Source organism: Heptranchias perlo, chromosome 11 (genome assembly GCF_035084215.1).
Source record: "Heptranchias perlo isolate sHepPer1 chromosome 11, sHepPer1.hap1, whole genome shotgun sequence".
Classification (NCBI taxonomy): Eukaryota; Metazoa; Chordata; class Chondrichthyes; order Hexanchiformes; family Hexanchidae; genus Heptranchias; species Heptranchias perlo.
Genome location: NC_090335.1, coordinates 46,626,509 through 46,652,373, shown reverse-complemented (window position 1 = coordinate 46,652,373; position 25,865 = coordinate 46,626,509). Strand labels below are relative to the sequence as shown.

Sequence of the window (25,865 nt, the reverse complement as noted above, 5' to 3'; positions counted from 1 at the left end):
CGGGGGGAGAGCGGAGGTGATTATGGGGGGGGAGTGGCGGCGATTGGAAGGAGAGCGGCGACGATCGGGGGGGCGGGGGGCGGTGGTGATCGGGGGGGGGGGCACTGACGATCGGGCAGGAGCGGTGTCAATTGGGGGGGCACTGGCGATCGGGGGGGGGAGTGGTGGCGATTGGAGAGGCACTGGTGATTGGGGGGCGCTGGCGATCGGGGGGGGGAGCGGTGGCGATTGGGGAGGAGCGGTGGCGATTGGGGGGGCGCTGGTGATCAGGGAGGAGCGGTGGCGATTGGGGGGGTGCTGGTGATCAGGGAGGAGCGATGGTGATTGGGGGGGTGCTGGTGATCGGGGAGGAGCGATGGTGATTGGGGAGGCGCTGGTGATCAGGGAGGAGCGATGGTGATTGGCGGGGCGCTGGTGATCAGGGAGGAGCGGTGGTGATTGGCGGGGCGCTGGTGATTGGGGAGGAGCGGTGGTGATTGGCGGGGCGCTGGTGATTGGGGAGGAGCGGTGGCGATTGGCAGGGCGCTGGCGATCGGTGGGGGGAGCAGTGGCGATTGGGGAGGAGCGGTGGCGATTGGCGGGGCGCTGGTGATCAGGGAGGAGCGATGGTGATTGGCGGGGCGCTGGTGATCAGGGAGGAGCGATGGTGATTGGCGGGGCGCTGGTGATCAGGGAGGAGCGATGGTGATTGGCGGGGCGCTGGTGATCAGGGAGGAGCGATGGTGATTGGCGGGGCGCTGGTGATCAGGGAGGAGCGATGGTGATTGGCGGGGCGCTGGTGATCGGGGGGGGAGCAGTGGCGATTGGGGAGGAGCGATGGTGATTGGCGGGGCGCTGGTGATCGGGGGGGGGGGAGCAGTGGCGATTGGGGAGGAGCGGTGGCGATTGGCGGGGCGCTGGTGATCAGGGAGGAGCGATGGTGATTGGCGGGGCGCTGGTGATCGGGGAGGAGCGGTGGCGATCGGGGGAAGCGGTGGTGATTGGAGGGGCGCTGGCTATCGGGGAGGAGCGATGGTGATTGGGCGGGTGCTGGCGAGCAGGGGGGCGCTGACGTTCAGGGGGGAGTGGTGGTGATTGGGGGGGAGGCGCTGGCAATCGGGGGAGGAGCGGTGGGGATCGAGGGAGGAGCGGTGGGGATCGGGGGAGGAGCGGTGGGGATCGGGGAGGAGTGGTGGTGAGGTGTTAACTACACTGCATTAATTGCTTTATCTGAGAGTCTATTCCACATACCCCTTGTTCTGTGGCGAAAACAATTCTGTTAATCAGAGTGCAGAGGCTTTTTTGTGAGCGCTGGATGGGTGTGAACAGGACGGTACGCTGGGCGACATTCATGGGATTTATAAAATGATAAATGGTTCATTTAAAATGATTATGAATAACCCCCAGCTGCTTTCTCTCCCTCTTGTTTTGCAGTAAGAGAAAGCAAAATAAAACCGATCAGAAGGCAAAGCTATCTTTACCTCCACAGATCAAGCAAGAAGTCTCCATTGGTATTATAATTAGTACTGCAGGTATTAGAGTTCTTTTAGTAGCACTGGCCCAGCGGTGCCAGTAAAAATCTCCCCCGATATGTCACAGCTTTAAAGTCAAGATTTTGATAATCCCAATTTATAATTTAGAGCTTTAGAATATCTTCTAAGTGAATTTAGTTATAATTTGAAAGTAAACCTCCCATCTTCAGCAACGACCTTCTCTTTGTCGTAAAGTTAGGAGTAGGGCTGTTGGCTGATGATTGCCACAGTGTTTAGCTCCATTCACAACCCCTCTGATAATGAAGCAGCCCATGTCAGCTCACAGCAGGACCTGGATAACATCCAGACTTGGGCTGACAAGTGGCAGTTAATATTGATGCTAAATAAGTGCCCAATAATGACCACCTCAAACAAGAGAAAGCCCGTCCATCTCCCACTCACCTTCAATACCACCACCCTCACCAAGTATCTCACCATTAACATCTTGGGGTCACCACTGACCAGAAGTTGAACTGAATCAAAACAACAACGCCATGACCACAAGGGCAGGGCAACGGCTGGGTATTCTATGATGAGTGGCTCACTTCCATACCTCTCAAAGCCTCTCCACCATCTACAAGGCTCAAGTCAGGAGTGTGATGGAATACTCACCACTCCCCTGGATGGGTGCAGGTGCAACAACATTTAAGAAGCTCAACACCAGCCAGCTTTGAGCAGTTTGCTTGATTGTCGCCCCTGTCACTGGACTCAATATTTACCCCCTCCACCACCAGCACACTGTGGCTGGAGTATGTATGATCCACAGGATGCACTACAGCAACTCACCAAGGTTACTTCGACAACACTTTCCTCCCAATGACATCTACTTCCATGAAGGACAAAAGCAGTAATGTCATGGGAGAACCATCACCTCCAAGTCCTCTCCAAGTCACACACCATCCTGACTTAGACATATAGCGCTGTTCCTTCATTGCCGCTGGATTAATATCCTGGAATTCCCTACCTAAGAACATTGTAGAAGCGCCAACACCACAAGGACTGTGCCAGTTCAAGTAGAAGGCTCACCACCACGTTCACAGGGCAACTAGGGATGGATAATTTTTTTAATTTTTTTTTATTCGTTCATGGGATGTGGGCGTCGCTGGCGAGGCCAGCATTTATTGCCCATCCCTAATTGCCCTCGAGAAGGTGGTGGTGAGCCGCCTTCTTGAACCGCTGCAGTCCATGTGGTGACGGTTCTCCCACAGTGCTGTTAGGAAGGGAGTTCCAGGATTTTGACCCAGCGACAATGAAGGAACGGCGATATATTTCCAAGTCGGGATGGTGTGTGACTTGGAGGGGAACGTGCAGGTGGTGTTGTTCCCATGCGCCTGCTGCTCTTGTCCTTCTAGGTGGTAGAGGTCGCGGGTTTGGGAGGTGCTGTTGAAGAAGCCTTGGCGAGTTGCTGCAGTGCATCCTGTGGATGGTGCACACTGCAGCCACAGTGCGCCGGTGGTGAAGGGAGTGAATGTTTAGGGTGGTGGATGGGGTGCCAGTCAAGAGGGCTGCTTTATCTTGGATGGTGTCGAGCTTCTTGAGTGTTGTTGGAGCTGCACTCATCCAAGCAAGTGGAGAGTATTCCATCACACTGACTTGTGCCTTGTAGATGGTGGAAAGGCTTTGGGGAGTCAGGAGGTGAGTCACTCGCCGCAGAATACCCAGCCTCTGACCTGCTCTCGTAGCCACAGAATTTATATGGCTGGTCCAGTTAAGTTTCTGGTCAATGGTGACCCCCAGGATGTTGATGGTGGGGGATTCGGCGATGGTAATGCCGTTGAATGTCAAGGGGAGGTGGTTAGACTCTCTCTTGTTGGAGATGGTCATTGCCTGGCACTTGTCTGGCACGAATGTTACTTGCCACTTATCAGCCCAAGCCTGGATGTTGTCCAGGTCTTGCTGCATGCGGGCTCGGACTGCTTCATTATCTGAGGGGTTGCGAATGGAACTGAACACTGTGCAGTCATCAGCGAACATCCCCATTTCTGACCTTATGATGGAGGGAAGGTCATTGATGAAGCAGCTGAAGATGGTTGGGCCCAGGACACTGCCCTGAGGAACTCCTGCAGCAATGCCCTGGGGCTGAGATGATTGGCCTCCAACAACCACTACCATCTTCCTTTGTGCTAGGTATGACTCCAGCCACTGGAGAGTTTTCCCCCTGATACCCATTAACTTCAATTTTACTAGGGCTCCTTGGTGCCACACTCGGTCAAATGCTGCCTTGATGTCAAGGGCAGTCACTCTCACCTCACCTCTGGAATTCAGCTCTTTTGTCCATGTTTGGACTAAGGCTGTAATGAGGTCTGGAGCCGAGTGGTCCTGGCGGAAGCCAAACTGAGCATCGGTGAGCAGGTTATTGGTGAGTAAGTGCCGCTTGATAGCACTGTCGATGACACCTTCCATCACTTTGCTGATGATTGAGAGTAGACTGATGGGGCGGTAATTGGCTGGATTGGATTTGTCCTGCCTTTTGTGGACAGGACATACCTGGGCAATTTTCCACATTGTCGGGTAGATGCCAGTGTTGTAGCTGTACTGGAACAGCTTGGCTAGAGGCGCAGCTAGTTCTGGAGCACAAGTCTTCAGCACTACAGCTGGGATGTTGTCGGGGCCCATAGCCTTTGCTGTATCCAGTGCACTCAGCCGTTTCTTGATATCACGTGGAGTGAATCGAAGTGGCCGAAGACTGGCTTCCGTGATGGTGGGGATATCGGGAGGAGGCTGAGATGGATCATCCACTCGGCACTTCTGGCTGAAGATGGTTGCAAACGCTTCAGCCTTGTCTTTTGCACTCACGTGCTGGACTCCGCCATCATTGAGAATGGGAATGTTTGCAGAGCCTCCTCCTCCCGTTAGTTGTTTAATTGTCCACCACCATTCACGACTGGATGTGGCAGGACTGCAGAGCTTTGATCTGATCCGTTGGTTGTGGAACCGCTTAGCTCTGTCTATTCCATGTTGCTTCCGCTGTTTAGCATGCATGTAGTCCTGAGTTGTAGCTTCACCAGGTTGGCACCTCATTTTTAGGTACGCCTGGTGCTGCTCCTGGCATGCTCTTCTACACTCCTCATTGAACCAGGGTTGATCCCCTGGCTTGTTGGTAATGGTAGAGTGAGGAATATGCCGGGCCATGAGGTTACAGATTGTGCTGGAATACAATTCTGCTGCTGCTGATGGCCCACAGCGCCTCATGGATGCCCAGTTTTGAGCTGCTAGATCCATTCTGAATCTATCCCATTTAGCACGGTGGTAGTGCCACACAACACGTTGGATGGTGTCCTCAGTGCGAAGACGGGACTTCATCTCCACGAGGACTGTGCGGTGGTCACTCCTACCAATACTGTCATGGACAGATGCATTTGCGACAGGTAGATTGGTGAGGACGAGGTCAAGTAAGATTTTCCCTCGTGTTGGTTCGCTCACCACCTGCCGCAGGCCCAGTCTAGCAGCTATGTCCTTCAGGACTCGGCCAGCTCGGTCAGTAGTGGTGCTACCGAGCCACTCTTGGTGGCCTTGCCAGTGTCGTCTATATCCTGAGAACAAATAAGAAGCTGACCTACCAGGTAAAGACACTACACAGTGTGTATTAAGTCATACAGGCCACAAGGTCACAAGTTTGATTCCCTGTCTGTGCTGATAACAAGATAATTACGAATGAGAAAGGCCATTTAGCCCATCTTAGTTCATCCATCCATAAAGACCGTAAAATCCTCTTTATTGTTTATAATCTTTAAGGATTTTGCCTCCACTAGTCCTTCCGGGAGTCCATGCCATGCATTCATTACTCTTTGTGTGAAGAACTTTCTGATATTAGTCCTAATTTTGTCTTTTACTAGTTTGAATTTGCGTCCCTTTGTCCCCCCTACTACTCTTGTAATTTAATTTAAAGCAATATTCCACATTTGCCTTTTCCATTCCCTTAACTATCTTCTGTACCTCAAAAAGAACATGGCTCAGATGCCTCAGTACAAGACTATAAAGCCCATGTCTCTTGTCTTTTCTCATAACTCAGATCTTTAGCACTGGAGATTAACCTCGTAGCTCTTCTCTGCACTGCCTCCAGCACTTGAATGTCTCCCGTCTCGGTGACCAGAACTAGGCACAATACTCAACATGTGGTCTGACCAGAGCGCTATACAGTTTCAGTACCAATATCTCCGGTCTGTACTCTACTGTTTTGGCTATATAGTTCAGCATTTAAAGCAGCAATTGGGTGCTACAGTTGGCCTCATGTCCTGAGGTGGGGAGCAGAAAAATCAATCTGAGATTCTGGTCCTGATCGCTATCCAATGACTTCTGTTAGAAAGTGCATGTATGGATGTCAGGTGAGGAAAAATTGGACTCAACAACAATGTTCTGCATGATTGAATAGCAGCAGACACTCACATGCACATGAATAATGGTTACTTGGGCAAGGTATAAGTGGCCATGAAATCATTTGCCACAAGAAAATTGACAAAACAAAAAACATTTAAACATTTAAAAATAAGGTACATACTATGAAAGGTACTGGTGTCCACATAAGTTCTTTTACTTACATCCAGAAGAAATTCTACCAGGACTTCGGGAGACAGCTCGCCATCATACTCAATCAGGTGATCCTCTTTAAAAATATACACGCTCCCGATTTCTATCAGACCTATCAAAAATGGGGACTGTAAGTGAAGCCGAACACAGTTAAGAAACTAGACACTATGAAGAAGCACTTTAGATTTCCACAGCACTGAACCACCAGAGAGATTTAATATCACATTGACTTTTACTGTTCAGCTTTGAGTGGCATCACTGTTTCAACAAGCAGCTACCACTCAGTTGTAGATATTAATTACATTGCTGTTCCAATTCAATACTAATTATGGTTATCCCCCCACCCACCACAACAAAATGTCATTTTTTCTTTTTCATTATAATTCATTTGCTGTTGTAAATATACTGGAATTTTATATTTTATTGGTTTTTTTTAAAAATGCTAATACGATACTTGCATTTATATTGTACCCAATCAGATTGAAATGTCTCAAGTCACATGTTTTATATGTGTCACACGATGAATTACTTTTGAAATGAAGTAACTTGTTATGTAGGCAGACAACGAAGAGATGAATAACTATCACAATTTGAGCTTTCTCCCAAATCTCTATTCATTTTCACAGCAAAATTCAATTTCCATAGACAGACCCATGCCCACTATAATCTAAAACTTACACCTCCATGTGTGCCATGATCGGGACTAGTGTAGAGTGCATGTGAAACAGGCAACACTTTGCAGGAATCAACCTTAGGGTCATCCAAATTCCTTTAAATGTACCATCCTGTCAGTTTGGCTCAGTAGTAGTACACTTGCTTCCAGGACAGAAGGTCATAGGTTCAAGCCCCTCTTTGGGACTTGAGCCACACAATCTAGGCTGACAATTCAGTATGGTACTGAGGGAGTGCTACATGGTCAGAGGTGTTACAAATTGGATAGCCAGGTGGTGAAAGATAGAATACTCGAGCCTGGTCTTCAGTTGCTTCCAAGCCTTTATTCACGTGGATCATCACTCACCACACCCTAGATAAGCTCTCATATAAATGGATACAAGAGAGTCGCCAATTGATACAATGCAACTGCACTACCTGAATACAATTAACACTAATTGATATAAATCAAATGGATACAATTAACAAGAGGTGCTATCTCTCAAATGAGATGTTAAGCCAAAGCTCTGCCTGCCGGTTGAAGTGGATATAAAAGATCCCATGGTATTGTTTGAAGATGAGCTGGTGTCCTGGCCAACATTTATCTCTCAACCAACACCACTAAACAGATTAAATAGTCATTTATCTCACTGTTGTTTTTGGGACCTTGCTGTGTGCAAATTGTCTGCCATATTTGCCTACATAACAACAGTGACTTCATTTCAAGAGTAATTCATTACCTGTGAACATGAAAGGGCTATATAAATGCAAGTTCTATTTCTCTGTCTACTTTCTTTCCCATCTGTTCCCCAGTCCTGCAGGTAGTGTACACTAAGGTGCTTACCATCCACGGCCAAGAAATTGCCCTGGTGTTCTCTGGGAAGGGTGCCCTGAAGTGCCAAATTGGGCAACCTGCTTCACACCCACCTTATGCAGCTGGATGTCCATTAAGTCATCCCTGAAACAGGGGAACAGAATCTATGAGCATATGAAAAAGGACAGGAAAGGACCCAATGATCCATCCAGCCTGTCCCATCCAGACATAGTGCAGCCTACGTCAACCTCCCTCCCCGGGTCATGCAATCTCCTGGGAAAGGTGAAAGAAAAGAAAAAAAAAACCTTAGGCCAATTTAAGAAAATCTTTAGGAAATTCTTCTCTGACCCCTGAAGACAATCGAGCAAGTTCCAGGAGAATGCAATAACTTATACCTATATTTAAAGTTACCTCTCACCTACCTTCTATAACTTGAGATGTCCTCCTCATTCAGGAACTCATTTAGCTCCCTTCTGAAGGGCAAACTGTACCACTCAATCACTTGCCCACAGAGTCAATTTTGTGTATCTTTATTGTGTTTGTTTCACTTCTCCCCCTCCCTCAAGTCTTGGTCATGGCTCCCAGGTATCTGAAATTAACCTTGAAGCTTTATAAAGGCTAAAATAAATATTTGTCCCCATACGTTTAATTTGGACCTGATGGTGGGAAATTTTGCTTGCCCAGTTGGGATTGCTCCATGCACAAGAGCAAAGTTGCATTTGCAGCTATGATTAATTATTCAAATGAGTTGTAGGAGAAACCAAACTACTGAAAAATCCACGCAGATAGCATATATACACAGGTAGAGTTCCTGTTTGCCCAATATGCAGTGCTTACCTAAATCCAAATGGAGTTTAGGTACAGGTTAGCAACAGCCAAGGCAACTTACAAGAACAATTATTAAACTTTATAAGAGCAATACCAGATGTTGTTCCTTTGAAGCAAGATAAGAATGTACTCCTACCACTTAATCCGTATTGAGGGACATTTTCCATATCACGTAAACACTACTGTTATTGTTATCGCCTTTTCACACCTCTATTCAACTTGTGCTACTTGGCAGTACGTTCTGACAGCAATCTGGTCACACTTCCAGTCAGCCTTTTATTGTTAATAGGAGCGATGCATTCTCAGCTGAAAGATCCTTTAGTGTAGCACAGCAACTTAAGAAAATGCACTTTAGCTCTTAAAGTCTTATCTATGATTTTTACTTTAAGCTGCCAGCCAATGTGATCGTGTGCATCTTTTTTAAAGAGCTAATAACTGTGAAGTAGCCTTAGATTACAAAGTGCAACCCTGTTTCAAAAACATCCCATTTTTAAAAGCATAGATAAATAGGTTTAAATTTGAGATGTTACTCTTCAACACAATTGCCATAAAGGGTTAGGGTAAAACTGTAGTTTATCTCAGCATTTTCTGTTTTTATTTCTATTTATAAATGTGTTCTCTTGGGACAACAGAATATTCTAATAAAGTTTCATTGCGCGACAGCACTGAAGGTGCGGGCAGGATAATTACCAACACTTTAGACTCCTTCAGGATTCTTCAGATTCCTTCCACTGGTTATCAGAAGGCAGTGTCATGTCTGCCTATGTGGTATTTGTTGATGACTGTAAGGAAAATGAGCACCGCAAATACAAACGCCATCCTTTTGTGCAGAATTATTTGCTTCCACCAGCTATATTGCAGCTTTTTAATTTAAATTAATATTCCTTCAGAAGAGACAAATTCAAATGATGTGTTTGTGCAAAAATGGTTAACACAGCCCAAACAATATTATTCCTCTTGAATGTGGTAAGGTCACAACCTACTATTACTTTCTAGTCCAGATTTTCCACTAGCCACCAGCTGATTCTGTGGGACTAATTGGGTGGGTAGCAATTGTAAATGGTCAGAGATCTGTAACACTGGATCTCCGCCCACTTGTGAGTCTGCCCCACTTTCTCATAGCCAGAAGAAATGCCCACCCATTTTTCGGCAGATGCATTCAAATAAGGTAGTAATGACATAGTGAATCATAGGTCCCATTTTCCATCATTTGCACTGATCCACTTGGTGCCATTCGCATACACATTTTGGCCATCACTCCGGACCCACGCCCATTACTTCCAGCTCCTTCTTTTCCTCTCGGCTCCTCCTATACTTTCCATCAACTCCCTAACCAAAGCTACTGCGATGATGATGTAGCCATTATCACCTAGTTACACCTTGGTCTCTCCACCTACTCCTCTGGCACATTATTCTCCATCGAGTAACTTACCCTATTCCACCCCTCTCACCTCATTTTTAAAATTGTCGTTGTCTAATGTTTCCTCAAGCCCCACCCAAGTTTCTCCCCAAGATACCCTCCCTTCCTCAGCCTCTGCACTGAGCGACTCCTTATCCTCAGTGATTTCAATCTCCATCTCAGCTCCCCTTGCCTTCACTCCTCTAAATTCACTGCCTCCTGTCCTCCCTAAGTCTCTCCCTCCATATTTATTCATGGCCACCCCCTCTGGTCTAGGCAGCGGAAGCATTGCTTGAGCTCGCCAATTGTTAGTTCCATAACATTTCTTGTGGCGGCATGGCGCTCATTGCAGTTTTGCTCTGTGGCTGCGTTGGGTTCCTGACAGGAGTCAGGAGCCATGTCTAAAGGATAGCCTTATCGTCTGATAACCAGCCTGTAACTTGATGGTCTTGCTGGAATAAAGGCAGCACAGAGGACTGGCGCAGGATGAATGAGTCATGATTGTGATCACAAACCAGCTGTACGTTAAGGGAATCAAATCTCTTTCGATTGATAAAGGTGCCAGGCTGGTGATGGGGGGCACAGAAGGCAATGTGGCTGCAGTCTATGACACCTTGCCCCCGGGGAAGCTGGCCATGCGGGCAAAGCCTAGTGTTCTCTCACCATGCTTCGTTCTGTCCATGAGGAATGAGATGTCGGTGTTCCTCCTGGTGTAGAGAGCCTCAGTGACCTGCCTGATACAGCGGTGGACTTCGAACTGTGATATGTCGCTGCTGCAGCCCGCAAAGAGCCCACAACATAACTGTTAAGGGCCATGACGACCTCGACAGCCACAGGCAGTGCTGTCCATGCCCTGGCACAAGGCTGGAGTTGTGGCTACAGCAGGTAACATAAATTGGTGACAGCCTCCTTTGTGAAACAAAGGCACCTCATACATTGCTCCTCAGTGAAGTTCATGTAGGAGAACTTCTCCCTGAATACCCACTGTGGGTATGGTCTCCTACACAGTGTCCACCTCCTCCTTCCTCATGTTGCAGCTGCTCCTGCTCTCTGTTGTATTCCTTGCTGCTCTCCACCTCATCCAGTCCCAAAGGCAACCTTACCATGACTGCAGTCAAACTGTTTATAAAGCAGCCAAAAACAGTGCAACACCAGCAAAATATTCTTCTCAGCACACAAACTTAACTTTCCAGAGATAGAAAACAAGACAAAAAACACCCACAAGTTATCCAACAGCCTGAAATGACAAACCAGCAACTAATCTGTAATTACTGCATGATCTCTTTAAACAGTGCTGATGAAGGGTTCTTCCTGCCTAATAGTGCCACGAGTTACTGGGTGGCTTTAGCAGGTGGCGAGTCTGGAGCTGGGGCTTACCAAAATCAGAAAAAGGTTCTCCAACAAGCGTAAGGCCCTTATTTACATCTTATTTGTTGTTTGAAATAATTCTGGCATGTGTTCCTGACATCTATGGAGAAGCCCGATCCAATATGGTGGTCAGCACACTTCCGGCTTGAAATGATAGCATGCTTCCTGCCTGCCATATTGGAGGCTTATGTGCCCGTTTGGCGCTCGAGAAATGGCTTTGGTGCAATCAAATTTCTAGGCCAGGATGTTTTGACGATGTCAGAAATATCCAAACCCTCCAAACCAATTGGCCAGATGAACAGTACATCATATTTATATTGAAAAATGTTAGATAATGTACTTGCGGCTAAAATTAATAAACTTGCTTACACAACATAAGGTATTTCATTTAAAAACGATCCAGCACAAAACAGATAAGGTTGTGTTTGTTGGCCAAATGCAGAAATTATTGTCATATTCCATGGTAGTATTTTCCAAGGCAAATAGGTTACATTGTACAAATAGAAGCCTAGTGGGCAAATCCAAGGCAGTGACGCTGACAATCTGCAAAACACAGATTACACTACACTTGTATGCTGTATACAGACTTCGTGATTGTACTCACAAAATAAGACATAACCATTGGAAGAGCTCAAAGAATAAGAATGGGATTGAGTCTTAAATTGATTGGCTATGAGCTTAAAGAGGCTACATCTGTTCTCGATTGTGAGAAAATAAGGGAAAGGGAAGTAAATAATGGAGTGGAGATGGATTGCTTAAGTAACAATAGTTCACTTTTAAATTGTTCATTTATGGAATACACCACGTGGCACATTGGCTTGAATAAACAATTCAGAAATGAAATGGACTTTTTTTGATACATTCACCTCTTTTTATAAAGCTTTTATTTAAATTACTGTCCTAACAGTCTCTGGTCACTTATCACAAGCCTATTATATTTAGCAGTGTCAGCAGTCGGTAGGGTGGGGTTATCTCAGGAGTTTTTAAATATTTAACATTACAAAGTGCCGATTACTTTAATATTTTGTTTCTCACCCAGTTTCTTAGCCAACTTTGCATTTTTCTTCTCATCTACAAGCCCGAATCCAATGTTTTTGTCTTGCAAGACCTGAGCTGCCAGCTGTCTCCAAAAGACAAGGGAAAGAAACAGAAACTGTTAGCGTTGGTCTCTTGGGAGTGTTCAGATGTCACATTATCAACTTCACTACAATGAAAAAGCATGGAATTTATCAAAGTTCTTGTGTTTTAATTTGCTCTCCTATTTTATTGACCAATCATCACCAGTAAACATGTTGCTGAGAATGTTTTTAACCACTTTGTTTCATGTGTCACTATATTACAGTGCCTTTAATTTTTGATATCATTGTGACCATTTTCTATAAAAGTTTGAAGCCCACCCCCCTCCAAATCATGCCTCACCTCTAGCACCAGTTCTACTCGGTCAAACCGTCTCTGAGCAACTTTATCTCCAGCAGGGACCGCCGCGTGATACAACAGGCACAGGATATCATACTTTTCCAAAACCTTCTGGTAGTTTTTCATGTCGACATCGGAAACTCTGTCTTTTCCATCGTACTTGGGGAATTCAAGCCCACTTTCCGCTCTACAGCTGATGCAGGCGAAAGAGAAAGTCGCCAAACAAAGCCAGATAGCCTTCATTGTAAAAGTTAAGGTTATATATTATTCACAAAAAAAAAGAGCCGGCAGAAATCATAAAATTGCTTCACCGAAAATATTTTGCCTTTCTCCTTCAGTCCTCGTTATAACTCCTGATCAGAGAAATAGGGAGAGAGAGAACAAAGTTAGAACAGCCCTTGGAGAAAGAATAGATGGAGGCAGAGCCCAGATACCTCAAGTACCACCTCCTGCTCCCTTACCATTTCAAGCTCCATTTTAAGAAGCCAGTTGTTTCCAGCTAAAAATACATTGTATTGAAAGAGCAAAGGCACGAGTCGAGAGGGGATTCGCCATCCTCATATGATGGGCTTTTCGGGGGGAGGGGAGAGGAGGGGGAGGGGGGAGTGTGACCTTTCAGACAGAAAGTCCAAACTGTAAAGACCACCTATCAGTGTGACATTAACGTTACCTTCCATTTCTCAATGCAACTGTCGCTGAGCGCAGATTATGTTTCCATTTTGTCACGTTGACGCTGTTTGGAAAGGTTAAGGGATGAGGAGAGAATTCTTCACACGCAGGCGGAGTGAATGATTGTACAATTCTGCTTTATATAGACCATTGGAGCCATACCCAGGAGGGCAGCCAGATAGATCATTGTAGGATCTGTAACACTGGCAACACGATCTGGCTGTGTCATTTGGAGGGATATAGTGGTCTTTCGCTGAATGCGTTTTAATAAATCGAGATTAATTTGCACAATTATTCGCAACAGCAAAATTAACATGAAATTATCATCATGTAAAATAATTCCATTTAAAGCCTGGTCTCCTGAGAGTTGTAGAGTATTAATATTATTCGGTACACTTTGTTTTAAAGGAATTATATTTCATGGCTGTGTTTTAAAATACAGTGCTGGTAAAATTCTGTAGTAACTAAACAAATGCAAGGATAAATACAAGCTTGTTATTTACAATGAGTCTGGTTTCTGTTAATTAAATGTGTATTACTTATTACACTATATTAAACTTCTTTTGATTATTAATGGACCAATGGGCGACAATTGTATCTTCTCACTGTACTCACGGGAACAGCACAGTACAGCATTCTCAGGGTTGTAACGTTATAAATAAATGTCAGTGAAATATTGCGGCTGACGATTGGCAGGTCGACAAAAAGGAGCCTTCCTCTGTCTTCCTCTGAGGGTCAGTAACAGGTGGTTTGACCCCCGCGACAACAAAGTTTCTGTTTGATGGAAACTGAAGAACAGCGCCATCCATTGAACTGTATGGCAATCATTCCACATTCAGGGTCAAAATGTCATCTGGATAACATGTGCATACATGTTTTTATTCAGATTCAGAAATGCACAATATATATTATGCATTATGTGTGTAATTTATGCCCAGTGGATTGTAAACATTTTCCATGATTATGACAGAATCAACCAGAGAGATCTGGGCTTTGAGTCGCAGTAAATGACTATATATAGATCGATAAACAGCACAGAAGAAAGCCATTCAGCCCATCATGTCTGTGCCAGCTGTATGCTGAAGCAATCCAAAACGAATCCTGCTGTGTTGTTCTCCCCATATCTTCATCTGTTTCAAATATTTATCCACTTTTCTATTAAAAAATGCAATTGTTTGCTTGAAGGATTCCCTATTGCAAAGCCTTCTACAATCCAACAACCTTCTGCATAAGGACATCTCTCATAACCTTTGTCCTCATTCTTTTAGTGACAATTTTAAATTGATGACCTTGTCACCAACTCCCAAAGGAAATAGTCTCTCCTATTCACTCTTTCATAACCCTTCACCTGCATTCATTGGACGGGTTGACGGCACCTACAAGAGTACATCTTTGGCACCCGTTCCAACAGAGTGCCGGAACAGTTCCATGCCACTCCAAGAGCTAAGAGAGGACTGGGAAGAGCCCAACAGACAGGGTAAGTTTTTTTCTTCAGCTCCAAATCGAGCCACAGGGACTTCTGTTTAAGCTAACCAATCCCCTCAGGGTTCATTACTTTTGCCTTTTGTAGTTTTGGGGCCTTTTAGCAGATCTCATGCAAGGTTGTACTGGGTGGAATTCTTGGGATAGCTTAGGAACTCCTTCAGATATGCCCCCTAGATGTATGGGGATGGGCAGAAGATTTGCACACTTGCCCCCCCCCTCCTCCACTGGGCACACCAGAACAAAATGTGATGGAATTTTGGCGGAACCGGGTTCCACCATATTTACTAGTCCCCCAACTGGAGATCCACCTTGGTCCCAAACAGATGTCAGGAACCTCCTCTTCACGCAGTGATCAACATATGAAATTAACTTCCAAGTATGATGTTGGAGTTTGAAGTCTTATATTAAGTGTGGGATTCATTAAAACTGCATTTAGGAACTTATCCCAGAAATAAAGCTTTGGCCAAAGTAGCGCCATTGTCAAACAAACTATTCAAATAACATACTACATTCATATTACAGGAGTGGATTCAGCTCAGATTAACTTCTCAAAATGAAATTTAATGGTCCCTGAGACTCAATATTTATACTATATGTGATGACATAATCTCCAGGATTTTGTTTTGTATTTCATAGAGATTACATCGAGTTACATTGAAAATACAGCACAGAAACAGGCCATTCGGCCCAACTGGTCTATGCCAGCATTTATACTCCACACAAACCTCCTCCCTCCCCACTTCGTCTAACCCTATCAGGATACCCTTCCATTCTTTTATCCCTCATGTGCTTATCTAGCTTCCCTTTAAATACATCTATGCTATTTGCCTCACTACTCCTTGTGGTAGCACGTTCCACATTCTTACCACTCTTTGGGTAAAGAAGTTTCTTCTGAATTCCCTATTTGATTTATTAGCAACTGTTTTATATTTATGACCTCTAGATTTGGACTCCCCACAAGTGGAAACATTTTCTCTTTGTCTACCCTATCAAACCCTATCATTATCTTAAAGACCTCTATCAGGTCACCCCTCAGCCTTCACTTTTCTAGAAAAAAGAGCTCCAGCCTATTCAGCCTTTCCTAATAAGGATAGCCTCTCAGTTCTGGCATCATCCTTCTGAATCTTTTTTGCACCTTCTCCAATGCCTCTATATCTTTCTACAATATGGAAGCCAGAACAATGCACAGTACTCCAAGTGTGGTCTAACCAAGGTTCGCTACAAGTTTAACATAACTCCTTTGCTTTTCAATTCTATCCCTCTAGAAATTAACCCTAATCCTTGATTTGCCTTTTTTATGGCCTTATTAACCTGCGTTGCTACTTTTAGTGATTGTGTACCTGTACCCAGAGATCCCTTTGTTCCTCTATCCCATTTAGACTTTTACTATCCAAGCAGTATGAGGCCTCCTTATTCTTCCCATCAAAATAGAACTAGCCGTGCCTCTAGCCAAACTGTTCCAGTACAGCTACAACACTGGCGTCTACCCGACAATGTGGAAAATTGCCCGGGTATGTCCTGTCCACAAAAAGCAGGACAAATCCAATCCGGCCAATTTCCGCCCCATCAGTTTATTCTCAATCATCAGCAAAGTGATGGAAGGTGTCGTCGACAGTGCTATCAAGCGGCACTTACTCACCAATAACCTGCTCACCGATGCTCAGTTTGGGTTCCGCCAGGACCACTCAGCTCCAGACCTCATTACAGCCTTGGTCCAAACATGGACAAAAGAGCTGAATTCCAGAGGTGAGGTGAGAGTGACTGCCCTTGACATCAAGGCAGCATTTGACCGAGTGTGGCACCAAGGAGCCCTAGTAAAATTGAAGTCAATGGGAATCAGGGGGAAAACTCTCCAGTGGCTGGAGTCATACCTAGCATACAGGAAGATGGTAGTGGTTGTTGGAGGCCAATCATCTCAGTCCCAGGACATTGCTGCTGGAGTTCCTCAGGGCAGTGTCCTAGGCCCAACCAACTTCAGCTGTTTCATCAATGATCTTCCATCCGTCATAAGGTCAGAAATGGGGATATTCGCTGATGATTGCACAGTGCTCAGTTCCATTCACAACCCCTCAGATAATGAAGCAGTCTGTGCCCGCATGCAGCAAGACCTGGACAACATCCAGGCTTGGGCTGATAAGTGGCAAGTAACATTCGCGCCGGACAAGTGCCAGGCAATGACCATCTCCAACAAGAGAGAGTCTAATCAATTCCCCTTGACATTCAACGGCATTACCATCGCCGAATCCCCCACCATCAACATCCTGGGGGTCACCATTGACCAGAAAGTTAACTGGACCAGCCAAATGAATACTATGGCTACAAGAGCAGGTCAGAGGCTGGGTTTTCTGCGGCAAGTGACTCACCTCCTGACTCCTCAAAGCCTTTCCACCATCTACAAGGCACAAGTCAGGAGTGTGATGGAATACTCTCCACTTGCCTGGATGAGTGCAGCTCCAACAACACTCAAGAAGCTCGACACAATCAAGGACAAAGCAGCCCGCTTGATTGGCACCCCATCCACCAGCTTAAACATTCACTCCTTTCACCATCGGCGCACTGTGGCTGCAGTGTGTACCATCCACAGGATGCACTGCAGCAACTCGCCAAGGCTTCTTCGACAGCACCTCCCAAACCCGCGACCTCTACCACCTAGAAGGACAAGGGCAGCAGGCACATGGGAACAACACCAACTGCACGTTCCCCTCCAAGTCACACACCATCCCCTTGGAAATATATTGCCGTTCCTTCACCGTCGCTGGATCAAAATCCTGGAACTCCCTACCTAACAGCACGAGGGTGGGAGAACCTTCACCACATGGACTGCAGCAGTTTAAGAAGGCGGCTCACCACCACCTTCTCAAGGGCAAGTAGGGATGGGCAATAAATGCTGGCCTTGCCAGCGATGCCCACATCCCACGAACGAATAAAAAAAAAGCATCACCTCACACTTATCTATATTGAAATTCATTTACCAATTACACACCTATTCTGCAAGTTCATTAATGTTCTCTTGCATTTTGACGTATTCTTCCTTTGTATTAACTACACCCCTCAATTTGTGTCACCCACGAATTTTACAGAAGGTTACATCACAGGAAGAATAGACTCTACTGTGAAAAGAAATCATTCAGCTGTGACATCCCCAGATTGTACATCAATGTAATAATGGCAACTTAAAATTTAAATTATTTAATCATTTATCTTATTTAACTATTTGTAGTACACACAGAATATATAACAAACATCTGTGAGATATGATAAATAATCCACGAGTCACATGACCAAAACAGGTCTGCCTTCTAATGGGATATAAACCACATTTCACAGCTGTTCACTATTGTGCACTATGTTTTTCACTCCAGCCTAGGCAGGATGGTGATTTGAACTTACAGTAGGAACCTGGGGAGGTTAAACAGTGACATTCGACTTTTGTGTGCCACTGTACCAGATTATATTATAATTTGCTGCCGCTCTTTAGGAAAGCCTGTTCAAGCCCTTTTTGCGGTCTGGATACCCATTGACTGGGGAAGTGTGAGATTTAATTAATTAATTTAATTAAAATGATTTCCTTGCTTTAATTCTTTTTAGAAAAGTAGAACTACAACCCAGAAGAAAATGCCTGTATAAATTTCTACCATCAGGAACTGGCTTGGCACCAGTGTCTGTATGTTTGCACCGTGATTTGAAATAGCATCATCATGCAAGTACATAGATGCATGTCTTTCGCAAAACAGCACAGGGGACAGCTAATCAAATGACAGCTGATGAGACTCAGGGAGACATTATTATCCTAAATTTTCCATTTGTAATCATAGTTGATTGGCATTAATACTGGATATAAAATTGAACTTTGAGCCATTAATCAGCTTTGGTCGATATTACCACCATTCACATTTTAACTTAAGGCTAGTAGTATTGATTACCACTGAAGTAGTTCATAGCCAAGTATCAAGGGACGCATCCAGTGAAAAGTGTTTCAAAATTATTGCCTACCGCTTAATTTTAAAATTCTCATCCTTGTTTTCAAATCCCTCCATGGCCTCGCCCCTTCCTATCTCCAGCCCTACATCCCTCCGAGATCTCTGCGTTCCTCCAATTCTTGCCTCTTGCACATCCCCGATTTTAATCGCTCCGCCATTGGCGGCCATGCCTTCAGCTGCCTAGGCCCCAAGCTCTGGAATTCATTCCCTAAACCTCTCTGCCTCTCTACCTCTCTCTCTTCCTTTAAGACACTCATTAAAATCTATCTCTTTTACCAAGCTTTTGATCACCTGTCCTAATATCTCCTTATGTGGCTCGGTGTCAAATTTTGTTTGATAACGCTTCCTTGAAGCGCCTTGGGACGTTTTACTACCTTAAATGCACGTTGTTGTTGTTGTTGTTGTTGTTGTTGTTAATTGAGCATTAGATCTGTGTGAATTAAGGTATTTTTGAACTAAAGTTTATTACATCTACTCCATTGAAAAAATACTTCTAGCCAAATTTTTCATATAGTTCCTGCTGCACGTAACAAAGCTGGGTGTTGTACTCCTCTGCTAGCTCAGTAAGTTTATCCAGTGAGCAGTTGAACCATACAGGCCAGAAAGGTCTCGAGGCAGTACAAAGAAGGTTCACTCGGTTAATCCCGGGGATGAGGGGGCGGACATATGAGGAGAGGTTGAGTAGATTGGGACTCTACTCATTGGAGTTCAGAAGAATGAGAGGCGATCTTATTGAAACATATAAGATTGTGAAGGGTCTTGATCGGGTGGATGCAGTAAGGATGTTCCCAAAGATGGGTGAAACTAGAACTAGGGGGCATAATCTTAGAATAAGGGGCTGCTCTTTCAAAACTGAGATGAGGAGAAACTTCTTCACTCAGAGGGTGGTAGGTCTGTGGAATTTGCTGCCCCAGGAAGCTGTGGAAGCTACATCATTAGATAAATTTAAAACAGAAATAGACAGTTTCCTAGAAGTAAAGGGAATTAGGGGTTATGGGGAGCGGGCAGGAAATTGGACATGAAGCTGAGTTCGGATCGGTCAATGCCCTGTGGGTGGCGGAGAGGGCCCAGGGGCTATGTGGCCGGGTCCTGCTCCGACTTCTTGTGTTCTTTAGATTTGTGGTTGGGATCAGATCAGCCATGATCTTATTGAATGGCGGAGCAGGCTCGAGGGGCCGATTGGCCTACTCCTGCTCCAATTTCTTATGTTCTTATGTTCTTATGCTGGTCAACTGATTTCAGTCAGGACATTGGTGAAGATGCCACAATTGGTCTCAGCTTCCGTGGTTATGAAATGAAAAGTTACCCAGGATTCCCACTTCTGATTGCTATCACTGGCTCCTCCAAGAAGTCTGTGGGGCAGATTTTGACTTTGTGTGACAGTGTGAAATGGGTGATAGTGGATCGGCAGCCCATTTTACATCTCTGGCGATTTTTACTTCCATTGATCCCAATGGAAATAAAAACCGGGAGAGATTTAAAACCGGTGCCGATTCGCTATCACCCATTTTACACTGTCACACAAAGTAAAAATCTACCCCAGTGTATTTGTATGTTTGATAAGGATAAGTGGAATTAAGCTGGATAGCTCTTTTTCGGCCGGCACGGACACAATGAGCCAAATGTCCTCCTTCTGTGCCATAACTTTCTATGATTCTACGATTCTAAATGGCTACAAAGCCCCCCGGCAGTCAAATAGCCTAGTGACACTCAATATCAAGGCTCATACACGAATAAGAGACAACTTGGCCAAGGTATCTGGCCAACAGAGAGGTGTACCTGAGCAGCAACAACATAATTATATTGCACCTTTAATGTATCAAAATATCTCATGGGGCGGGGATTGGGCACTGGGTACCAAGCAGGGTTAGGATGAGTGACTGAAGGCTTGGCTGAAAAGATAGGATTTGAGGAAACTTTTGAAACTGGGAAAGATGGAAGAGGGCTTTAGAGAGATAATTCTCTAGAGTTCAGGTTGTGGTGGCTGGTGAAGCAGAGGGAGGATGCATAGCAGGACACAATTGGAAGGGCAGAGGGTACAAATGGAAATGTCGGTTTGAAGACAGTTAGAGGTAGGGTGAGCCAGGTTATGAAGGGTTTTTAAAGATTTTGTTTTCAGATTTCATGAAAACATTCAAATTTCACACTCGCAGGAGAGAGCCTCATCCACCAGTAGCGAGTATCAGAAACTTGGATATATGCCACACATAAGTTTCCAAAAATTTGCAGATCGCACATCCAAATTTTTAATATAAACTCAGATACAGGTTCCCTTATATTAAGTTGTAATTATTGAAATGTTTTTATTTGAAGAAATGTTTGGAATATGAATAAACATTCTAAACCCATGACTCATAAAATATAAAACTCATTGACACTCAAAATTGTTTCAACTGTACTCGAATCGATCCATGCAGGGATAGTATATCATCACACGCATCTTTCCCATTTTTTAAAAACTATTTATCTAATTAATTTCATTAAATTCTTTACCAGATTTATGTTTAGAATTTTCTATCAACATTAAGTAAACCCATAACATGTATCAAATTCATGATACTGACCATAACTCATCACTTTACCATTCATGCTTGGGTTATCCCTTGGATCTTCATAATCCCTATATATTTATTCCACATATGTTTTAAGAAACATTGTGACATTTTATGCATGAATCTTTTAAGATAAAATTATTTTATCTACTGAATTGGAGTAGTCAGTTCCTGTTTCATCATTTGGAAAAGATGCGCAGCCTTGGGTTCATCAAGTGACAACACTTGTCTATGACATTAACTTCTCCTTCTTTCCCATTGAACTGTGGACTATGGTCGTGGGTGATCTTCATCCAGGCAGTAATTTTCATTTTAATTAAGGGGTTTACGTCCTTTTTTGTTCCGGAACTGTTATTAATTTGGAGGCTATTTTACCTCAAGTAACATGATACGCTGCACGTATGGGACCAAGTTTACTTGGAGCCACCTCTCCATCTCAATAATATCTTGTAAGAGGTTCCAGTCTTGATGCTTTCTCCACTATTTTCATAGAACATATTTCAATTATAAAGCTGAAAAGATAAGAGAGCGATGGGGTAGAAAAGCCTGCAACAAACAGAATCATGGAATGCATTTGTACCCATATGATACAATTGCTGATATAATCTATGCTGTATTGATGCCAAACAGAGGCCAGGCATTTGCTCCCAGGGAGAGAAAATCAGAGACTGATTCAGTGAAGGATACTCTCAAACATTTCTGAGTAGCAGTTATTGAACAACATTAGTAGAGGGCTTGGAGCTCTGTCAATCAGGGCTAGTGCAATGCACAGGAAAACTAAAGAGGTGACGTGTGAAAATAAATATTTAAAGAAAGGAAGATTTTTCTTTAATTATTAAATCAGCTATTATTGCAGGCAACAACTATCAATGCAGTTCATATCATTGCTACAAGTTTATCAATTGATGGTCCACAAGTAATTACCAGAAAATTCTGTTTTTACACCATGGTTTCTCCCTTTCCCCTCTACTTCTGCTGCAAGTGGTTACTCAAACTATGGTACAGTTCCACAGCTGCTGGTTCATCAAAATGGCCATTCTTCATGTGCGAGCATAGACAGTGACTATTGACAGGTTATGCAATCATGGAAGCATGAGGGCACTATCATTATGTATGCTGACAACACCCAGCTCTTAACGCTGCACTACCATCCTCAACTCCACAAGCACCACTGTACTATTTGACTGCTTGTCCAATTTCAAGCTGCGGATGAGAAAGTCCTTTCTACAATTTAAGATTAGTTCAACTGAAGCCATCCTGTTCAGCTTCCAACAAAAATTGCGGTATTACCCCAATTCCATCCTCCTCCACGGCTGCTTACTCAAACTGAAACCACTGTGTGCAAGCTATGTGTCCTGTTTGACCCTGAGCTGAGCTTCAAATGCCATATCCCATCTGTCACCAAGATCGGATATTTTTCTTTTCTGCAATATCGCTGCCTCTGCTCAACTCACCTCCAATGCCAGTAAAACCCTCCGCCAAGGCTACATCATTTCTCCAAAACTCTTCTTACTTGCTTTCCAAGTTACTTTTATATAAACTACAGGACTGATTCCATGATCGGGTGCTGCCAGCAAGGAGCGGCACTTGCTGAGGGTGAAAGTCATTAAATTGAGAACCTGAAGCCCTCAATTTACCGACTTGCACTCTCTGCTGTGCCACTCCTCTCTGGGAGATCATGGAATCAGCCCGTTCAATTCATCCAAAACTCCACTGCCCACAACCTGTCCCAGACTAAATCCTGCACCCGTATCACCCTCCAATCTCCATTGGCTCCCCATCTCTTCTTCTTTACACAATTCTCTATGCCTAATATGTGCCTCTGCTCTTTGAAGTCTGGCATGCTTTACACCTCATCTCTCCACTTCACCTTTTATTGCAGAGCCGTCAGCAGTGTTGGCCCCTTATGCTGGAACACTATCCTTTATCATATCTCTCCCCTCCTAGATTGATTCCTGGGATGAGAGGGTTGTCCTATGAGGAAATTTGAGAAGAATGGGCCTATATTCTCTGGAGTTTAGAAGAATGAGAGGTGATCTCATTGAAACATATAAAATTCTTAGAGGGCTTGACAGAGTAGATGCTGAGAGTATGTTTCCCCTGGCTGGAGAGTCTAGAACTAGGGGGCATAGTCTCAGGATAAGGGGTGGGCAATTTAGAACTGAGATGAGGAGGAATTTCTTCATTCAGAGGGTGGTGAATCGTTGGAATTCTCTACCCCAGAGGGCTGTGGCTGCTCAGTCATTGAGTATATTCAAGACTGAGATCGATAGATTTTTAGACACTAAGGGAATCAAGGGAAATGGGGATTGGGCGGGAAAGTGGAGTTGAGGTCGGAGATCAACCATGATCTTATTAAATTACGGAGCAGGCTCGAGGGGCCGTATGGCCTACTCCTGCTCCTACTTCTTATGTTCTTAAGCTATCATGAGGCATGGGATACTAACATGGTAACGACAGTTATATTCTGAGCTGTGCTCCTGTGATGCAGGTCACTTTTGGAGGTGAGTGGAGTGGGAGATTGGACCTGTGATCTCCTGCTCCATGATGCTGTGTCCAAAATACTCCTGTGTGAATGTTTAGATTTTAGAGTAGAGATAGATTTGATTACTTTCTATGACCTGGCATATCAAAAACATGCTTTTCTCAAGAGAAGAATATGCTGCTACATTTTTGGGATGTTTGAGGGGTCATCTATTGTTATGTAGCCATTAAACATCAATCAAAAAGCCTTTAACCACATAATAGACTTGTTAGCAAAATTGAAGCCCATGGGATTAAAGGGACAGTGGCAGCGTGGATACAACATTGGCCACGGGACAGAAAACAGAGAGTAGTGGTGAACGGTTGTTTTTCAAACTGGAGAGAAGTATGCAGTGATGTTCCCTAGGGGTCAGTATTAAGACCACTGCTCTTTTTGATATATATTAATGTCCTGGACTTGGGTGTACAGGGTATAATTTCAAAGTTTGCAGACGACACAAAATTCAGAAATGTAGCAAACAATGAGGAGAGCAGTAACAACAACAACAACTTGAATGTATATATAGCACCTTTAATGTAGTAAAACATTCCAAGGTGCTTCACAGGAGCAATTTTCAAACAAAATTTGACACCGAACCGCAAATGGAGAAATTAGGACAGGTGCCTGAAAGCTTGGTCAAAAAGATAGGTTTTAAAGAGCGTCTTAAAGGAGGAGAGAGAGGTAGAGAGGCAGAGAGGCTTAGGGAGGGAATTCCAGAGCTTAGGGCCTGGGCAACTGAAGGCACGGCCACCAATGGTGGAGCGAATAAAATTGGGGAGGCAAGAATTGGAGGAGCACAGAGATCTTGGAGGGTTGTAGGGCTGAAGGAGGTTATAGAGATGGGAAAGGGTGAGGCCATGGAGGGATTTGAAAACAAGGATGAGAATTTTAAAATCGAGGCGTTGCCAGACTGGGAGCCAATGTAGGTCAACAAGCACAGGGGTGATGGGTGATCGAGACTTGGTGCGAGTTAGGATGTGGGCAGCAGAGTTTTGGATGAGCTCAAGTTTATGGAGGATGAAAGATGGGAGGCTGAACAGGAGGGCATTGGAATAGTCAAGTCTAGAGGTAACAAACTTCAGACTTCAGGAGGACATGGACAGACTGGTGAAATGGGCACACACATGGCAGATGAAATTTAAAGCAGAGAGGTGTGAAGTGATACATTTTGGTAGAGAGAATGAGGAGAGGCAATATAAACTAAATGGTACAATTTTAAAGGGAGTGCAGAATCAGAGAGACCTGAGGGTGTATGTACACAAATCTTTGAAGGTGGCAAGCTGTTAAAAAACCATATTGGGTCCTTGGCTTTATTAATAGAGGCATAGAGTGCAAAAGCAAGGAAGTTATGTTAAACCTTTATAAAACACTGGTTAGGCCTCAGATGGAGTATTGTGCTCAATTCTGGGCACCACACTTCAGGAAGGATGTCTAGGCCTTAGAGAGAGTGCAGAAGAGATTTACTAGAATGGTACCAGGGTTGAGGGCCTTCAGTTTTGTGGAGAGATTGAGGAAGCTGGGGTTGTTCTCCTTAAAGCAGAGAAGGTTAAGAGGAGATTTGATAGAGGTGTTCAAAATCATGAACGGTTTTGATAGAGTAAATAAGAAGAATCTGTTTCCAGTGGCAGAAGGATTGGTAACCAGAGGACACAGTTTTAAGGTGATTGGCAAAAGAACTAGAGGTGACATGAGGAAGCTTTCTTTTATGCAGAGAGTTGTTATGATCTGGAATGCACTGCCCAAAAGGGTGGTGGAAGCAGATTCAATAATAACTTTCAAAATAGAATTGGATAAATACTTGAAGGGAAAAAAATTACAGGGTTCTGGGGAAGGAGCAAGTGAGTGAGACTAATTGGATAGCTCTTTCAAAGAGCCGGCACAGGTATGATGGGCCGAATGACCTCCTTCTGTGCTGTACCATACTGATACTATGATTAACCAATATCAGTTGATCATATTGAGTACTTTGTCTGGTGAAACTACTTAAGTTATTTATTATAAGTATATATAAGCTGATCCCTAGGTGTTGATGTTGCAGCAATTTATTTATTTTACACATGCATACTCCAAATTTTACACATTATGACACTAGGTTCATTGCTTTAAAATTTCTGCTGAGATTATACATTGCAATTTTTCAT

The 25,865-nt window shown here is 44.3% G+C and overlaps 1 protein-coding gene across 1 annotated transcript in view; it reads right to left on the bottom strand.

Moving 5' to 3' along the window:
- The window catches only part of casq2 (calsequestrin 2), a 32,409-nt gene extending 19,402 nt beyond the window's left edge, over positions 1-13,007 (bottom strand). The window contains exons 1-3 of the mRNA XM_067992329.1: positions 12,518-13,007; positions 12,134-12,218; positions 6,050-6,150 (exon numbers count right to left, since the gene is read on the bottom strand). Of these exons, the coding sequence (XP_067848430.1) occupies positions 6,050-6,150; positions 12,134-12,218; positions 12,518-12,757 (426 nt within the window). The 5' untranslated portion in view covers positions 12,758-13,007. The remainder of the gene's footprint in view (positions 1-6,049; positions 6,151-12,133; positions 12,219-12,517) is intronic.
- Between the last annotated feature and the right edge of the window lie 12,858 nt (positions 13,008-25,865).